The sequence below is a fragment of the Octodon degus genome, unplaced genomic scaffold (assembly GCF_000260255.1).
Source record: "Octodon degus isolate 3935 unplaced genomic scaffold, OctDeg1.0 scaffold00036, whole genome shotgun sequence".
Taxonomy (NCBI): domain Eukaryota; kingdom Metazoa; phylum Chordata; class Mammalia; order Rodentia; family Octodontidae; genus Octodon; species Octodon degus.
In genome coordinates this window covers 10,404,647-10,411,583 of record NW_004524612.1, presented here as the reverse complement: position 1 = coordinate 10,411,583, position 6,937 = coordinate 10,404,647, and the positions used below count along the sequence as shown (strand labels likewise).

The following is a 6,937-nucleotide window of genomic DNA, read 5'->3' as shown; positions in this document are numbered from 1 at the left end:
AGAACAGGAAAACGGAGGGGTGCGACTTGAAAATCGCTTCAAAGTAAATTTGTAGGAGTGTTAACGGATGTTTCAGTGAACACCAAGAGGCCTTTGTTAGAGCAAGCTACAAAGTGAGGGAAAAGCAGCAGGTTCCCTGTTCAGGATGGAAGGTCGGAGGTGTAGCTGTCTGTCCCTCCTCCTATTCTCGCTGGAGCGACTTCAGACTCTGTTCCTACCAACACATACTTGGCGGGGTGGGGGTGAGGGGGATGTCGTGTCTTGAAGCAAAGTTTCTAAGAGTGTCACCTCATTGCTGTTCTACTCTGAATGCATGGCCAGAGGAGTAGAAACGATTGGGGTGCTCAGTTTCACCCAAAGGACAGTAACGTGTATGGACCCCATGTTGGCAAGGAGAGACTGTTAGCGCATCCAGGGGATCTCTGTCCTCTCGGCACGTGCTAGCGCCTCTCGCAGCACGCCAGGTGATTCCAGCAGCGCCGGCCTGGCTGCGCTCACCAAGAGAGGAAGGACGCAAGCAGCGTTCAGGTTTCAATTAAGAATGGAAACCCCAAGACTTGAGGGGGGCAGCATTTCTGAAAAATATAGGGAAATAAGATTGCTAGCAAGATTTCAACTTTTACTCAAAAAATAGGAATTTTGAGTCACATAATTAAAAGCCTAGCTAAGTCTTCTATTTATGGATATTAAGTAAAACTTTAATAAGTCTGACAAACAGATCAGAAACCAGGGTCGCAAAAACCATTTTCAGTGAGGTTGTATAGATGGGATGCAGCGCAGAAAATCTTTTGCTCCGGAACCCCATATCTTTTGTCATCAGTTTGTTCTATTGCCAGGTTCCATTACACATTCTAAGACCCAGGGAAAGGTTTACCAGGGAAGGAGCCCAGAATTCACAGCTAATGTGCTAACTTATGTTCTGGCAATAGAACTGTAGTCTCTAGTCTCATTCATCCAAAAACCGAATTGAAAATTATTCATAAATCATGAGACAAGCTAGATGTAATATTTTAAAAAAGTAATATACTTCCTTTAGATTTGTAACTATTAGATATAATCAGTAAAAATAAAAGTGAATCGTCAAATTACATTTCACTATAAACTGCAAGTCTTTACAAATATAAAATTGGTCAACTGTTTATTTACAATGAGCTATGCTTATTTCTGTTAAAAATAAAAGAACTGAAAAATATGTGATTAAATAGAATAAGAAGGAACTAAAGCAGCCCCAATCACAATATCACCCCTGCTCCAAAGCCTTTCCTGAAGTGTCACCAAGCAGACCTCTGTATTTCTAAGACACTGAAAGCGACAAGATGAGCTTTAATGAGCTTCCCTTTTTGGCTCAAAGACTGTATTCAATGTTCAAATTATGTCATCTGCAATCTTCTCCTTCATTTCTCAATATTCAAGATCAGATCTGTAAGTGTGATTTTAAGGCTTCTCATTTCTCTTCTGGACATTGCTTTTGCATCAACCACAGCCTCCAAATAACTGCTTAAAACCGACCCATCTTGTTAGTCAAACTTGTTGATAGCAAGGAGAGGACCACCCAAGATATTTTGTACACCACAATTCCTGGGAGTGCATGGCAGTCGGCAGGCCTCTGACACACTTAACAGCCTGAGCAAGGCTGCATGCCTACCTGGAGCTGGAGCGAGCAGGGACAGGAGCAGGAGCACCGGCAGGGTCCCTTGCCACATGCTGGGGGCCTCCAGCAGCGGGCTTGCCCTTGCTGCACCTGAGCTGCAGCTCTGGCCCTGCCTGCGCTGACGTGAGGCGGAGTGAAACTCCCTGCTTCATTGTGTGCACTTGAGGAAGTGTTTACTGAAGGTGTTGCACAACATTGGAGCTGTGGTCCTGCAGCCGCAGCGGGCAGGCAGGCGGAAGTCCTGGCTGCCTCTGGGCTGATCCCGAGGGCCCTTGAGCCTACACTGTGCTTTCCTCTTTTCTGCTCTCTTTTCCCCATTCAAAAGTAGCATTTTTCTCATCTTATCACAGGAGGTGGCTGCTTTCATTATCTTGACATATGTGCTAGTCATTTATCATGTACATGTTACATGTGTATTATGTATATAATATGCAATACATATGTAGGCATATGTGTTCTGTGCTTTATATGCTGCATGTATGATAATATATAATAGCATATACTAAATCAGAAGAGTGAAGAAGCCTTACTGCCTGACTAATAATAAATATTAATTGAGCTGCTTGTTGAGTACCAGGCACTCTCTTAAATCATTATACTAATTGTATTAATCCTAATGTACCATTTTACCACAAGTACCATTTTACTTTCATTTTGTATGAGCTGAAAAATGGAGCTGAACAACATAAAAAGTTTCAAAAGATTACGACCCAGTTGTCTTTATTGTAAGATTATGCACCATAATCAAATTACTTCTGGAGAAGGCAGCAGAAGAGGAATTTGAACTAGGCTGTTGTTGGAGTGCTTAGTCATATCTTTTAATGTTTCCCAAGTGCTTAGCTGACTTATACACAGTGTTATTTCTATTGATAAGATTTCCTGTGGCACAGAAATACACCTAAGAATAATTTATCACTACAAACCCATTCCCGTTCCACTGCAAACATGCATCGTTCTATGGCTTCTTAAGCACCTCATTCTAACAAAAGAAGGCCTTTAAAAGGAACATGAAAGCATCAAACAGCAACCATTTGAAACTTTATATCTAATTATAGACAATTTCTGCCATCCAGATGAAGAATCTCACAGATTCCTGCCTGTTCAAGCCAAGCTCTACACGTCCCCCCACAGGGAACAGAAAGGATCCACCCATTTTATCGTTGTATCACTTTTTCTCCATGAATTCAATACAGTCATTCATGCTTAGGATGTATCAGGCATTGAGATCACGTTTGAAAAACTCAATCACTTTCCGAGGTGTTTGTGGTCTGCTGATGGAGACGGACAAGACCGTTATCATGGAATCATCCGATCTCAGAACCCTCTCTTTTGTTCTTTGAGAGAGTCTAGACAGGTGTCAGGGACCATAGTGCATAGGGCTGGGAGAGCATCCTAGATGCAACCACAGAATGAACTTCCTGTGCTCATTAAAGAGTTAAATTTGAGAAAATCTGAGGAGGACACATCATAGCTCATTAGATAGTATCTGCTAATGGTTTGGCACTGTTGCATTGAAGGAAAGGGTATCAGGGGAATAGGAAGAGAGACCACCAGGTATGAAGCAGCTTATGCTGAACTTGGGTGCTGTGGGAAGTGAAAGCCAGGAGGGTTCTGCCAGGTACAGGAGCTCACGATCTCTCCTGTTAGATGAGAAACGCATTTGAGGGATGAAGATTGATGATAACGTGTGTGGTGGTGCAAGAGGCACCTGCACTGGCACTTGTCTTTCCTTTCTCTTCCAAACTCTTATAGTAGTGACGTGCCAGAGTAGCTGAGCTGTCATCCTCACAATTTGTGCTAACTCTGCAGGACCTAGAGTTATAGTTATAAAATCTCTTAATAGGAAAGAAGTTCTAGGGGCTGGCCAAATAGCTCAGCTGACTAAAGTGCCTGCAAGCAGACACAAGGGCCAGGGGTTTGATCCTGGGACCTACTGTGCTGGCCCCGCCCCCGGGGCACACTGAGATGACAATTGAGACTGGGCATGGTGGTACGTGTCTGTAATCCCAGTTCTTGGGAGGCTGTAAACAGGCAGATCACTGAGTCTGATCTAGTAGTAAGACCCTGAACACCCTGTAGACGCTTCCCTAAAATACAAAAGAAAAGAAAAGAAAAGAAATAAAGAAAGGAAGGAAGGAAAGAAAGAAAGAAAGAAAGAAAGAAAGAAAGAAAGAAAGAAAGAAAGAAAGAAAGAAAGAAAGTTCTACTAGCATTGAAATGTGCTTTATTCTGTGCTTCTGGGTTATTGATGTCAAGGAAGCAAAAGGAATGCCTGATATAGAATAGATGGATTTTGATGTCCAGTTTATCTTTCTCTTTCCTTTTTGATGACAGATGCAACATTATCACTTATATCTCTTTTTTTTAAATCTTTTTTTGAGACAAGATCTTGCTGTGCACTCAGGCTGGCCTTCTGCTCACTTCGTAGCCCAGGCTGATCTTAAACTGACAGTGATCCTCCTGCTTCAGCCCTCTGAGAGCTGGGATTAGAGTGTGCACCACCATGCCCAGCACTTATCTCTTTTATTGTCAGTATTGGTTAAACTCTGCTAGAATACAAAACAGGAAGAAGAGTCCGTGGGTGGACAATAGACCTTTCATCATATAGTGAAATAAAAACACCACAGTAGATGATGCGAAGCACAAACTAGCACTTAGAGTTGGTTATAAAACTGAGTTTAGCAATGTCTTAGATTAATAGTATACATATAGAAGAATAACATATGCATCTATCTGTCGGTCGGTCGGTCGGTCTGTCTGTCTGTCTATCTATCTCCTTAAGTGTCCCCCAAAGGCCCATGTGGCTGCAGCTTGAGCCCAATCTGGCCCTGTTGAGAGATGGGAGAGGATTTAAGAGCAGGGGCAGTAGGAGGCCTGGCTCCTTCCGCTTCCTACAGTCATTCCGGCCATGACCTTAGGGAATCTTGCTCTGCTCTGGCTGCCTTCATGCTGTGCTGCCTTACCACATGCCCAAAAGCAACCTGGCTGACAGGTCATGAACCAAAACCTCAAGAACTGTGAAACAAAATAAACTTCCCCCTGTATTTGCCTTTCATCCTGTATTCATTCCAATAATGGACAGCTGACTGACACAGACCGGGCATCATGCTTTCGTGTCTGCCAAGGGAAGCATGGGGTGGTGGGAAGGAGGACTTGAGCATTTGCACAGTTAGCTTCACAGCAGCACAGAGAATGGCCAAAGCCAGATTGCAGTGGAGAGAAGGAGCCAGCCAGAAGTAAGAATGAAGGCAGACAGGGGTCTGAATTTGCACAGAAGCAAATGAGAAGGAAAGAAAGGGACAAATCTGAGAAATACCTAAGTAGCAACACAGGGACGATTTAGTTACTAACTGGATGTGGGAGAACTAAAAATAAAAGGGTTTTTTTTTATTCGGTAAATATTTATTTAGCATCTCATATATGACGACCACTACCGTACTCATTCCTGAGGGTAAAGCTTCCACTACAGGGACAAAGTTCAGACCTGCAGAGGACACAGACTCTGGTTGGAACTGGTTGTGGGGAAAATAAACACTGTGAAGAAAACAAGGTAAGATGCTGAGTTATGAAGGAGCCTTGAGAGCTCACTCCCAATACTTCCCTCCAGCGGAAAAGCAGTCAGCATAGATTCCCGGCCCTCTCTACCATGTCTCTTATGCTATCAGAGAGGCAGAAGGAAAATGTAGGCCAGAGCTCAGGTCAAGGAAGGTGATGGCAAGTTTGCAGATTAGCATTGCCTGTCCTTGCATGGGAACCCAGTGGCCAGCCACGCTTTGCCTTGAGGAAGGATTCGCACGACACCACAGGGAAGAGAAGCTATCTGCAGGTTTCCTTGGGGAAATGTTGTGGATTGGCAGGATATGCAGCCATTAATGAAAAAACTTGGGTCTGGAGCTCAAGACAGAAATTATTTTTTTAAAGTTATTAACAAGGGTTGAAATTTTTATATGTCATTTAGCACATTTTGTCTTTATAACATTCTTTTGAGTAAGATATATTATTACATTTTGAAAGAAGAATAAATCAAAGTAAAAATATGATGTAAAATTATACAGTTTCCCTGCAAAGGGGCCAGATTTAGACCTGAATAACAGTGCAGTGTCAGTCCTATCAATTCCTACTTGGTAAGGCCTCTCATGCTGCTTAGGAGAGTCTCCAGTTCATAGATATGAATCAAAAGATGTCTAGGCTGTCTTACACTATTATTGTGTACATAAAAAGTATCTCTTCAATTAGATTTTAAAATCATGAGGTCAACACATGCTCCTCATTTTCTGTTGGAATGCCCACAATGCCTTTTTTGTAAAAGATTAATTTTATTAATGTTTTATTAAAATGTCTTTTATTGCAATTTTTCAAGAAATCATAGTAACACAGATACATGTTTGAGGACTTGGCCACCTATTGCTTTGAGCTGGGAAACATACTGTTATGGGCGGGTCCAGGGGAAAGGAAATCTTCGTTTCCTTGTTCATCGTCACAGGTGATGATGTAACAGCTCACTGGACCAGGATTGCATTCAGCTTCTAAAAGATGCGGAAGTATCAATCCATGAAAATAAAATTGCTTTCTAACAGCATCTCTTTGACATATAGGAAGTTAATTTTCTCATAAAATGAGTCTTCCAAAGTTACATTGTGCCTGCGTTGGTGGTGTAGTGGTGTGCATAGCTGTCTTCCAAAGTTACACTGTAAAATATTGTCAGAACAGAGATCCAGACTAAGTAGAACCTCTCATCTGAGCAAAACAAGGACAATCATAACCTTAATAGTTAACCCTTTGGACACTTAATAATAACCAGGACCCTGGCTGCTGCCTAAAACATGGGCTTCTTCCCATCTTGCAAAAGTCTGGAGATTCCAGTAATAGATGTCATTGCATCGAGAGACAGAGCAGGTTATCTTGAACTGGAAAATCCAGATTCATACTTGCCATACTGCTCTGAGAATATTAAATCTTTATTATGGATAAATTAAGTTCCAAAATCATAGGATTCATAACAATTAGCATTCTGCTTCACTAGATTTTGTAAGGATGAAATAATGTTACAAAGCATCTGCAATGTTTTATTTTTATTTTATTTATTTATTTTTTTTTTGGTGAGGAGAACCCAATATTTTGTTTTTTTCGGTCAATTATTTTTTCCATAGTTTTATTGAGAAACAAATAGCAACGACAGTTTCAAATCAAACTGGTAATACAGTTTCAATAATTAACACATTGCATACGTTCTTCCTAGTGGTTATTTGCTGTACAAGATGCAGACATGATATCTTATTTACAAAC

The 6,937-nt window shown here is 41.6% G+C and overlaps 1 protein-coding gene across 1 annotated transcript in view; it reads right to left on the bottom strand.

Moving 5' to 3' along the window:
* Positions 1-1,746, bottom strand: part of Adam28 (ADAM metallopeptidase domain 28) — a 70,923-nt gene extending 69,177 nt beyond the window's left edge. Inside the window, exon 1 of the mRNA XM_004630735.2 lies at positions 1,646-1,746. Coding sequence (XP_004630792.1) covers positions 1,646-1,703 — 58 coding nt within the window. The 5' untranslated portion in view covers positions 1,704-1,746. The remainder of the gene's footprint in view (positions 1-1,645) is intronic.
* Between the last annotated feature and the right edge of the window lie 5,191 nt (positions 1,747-6,937).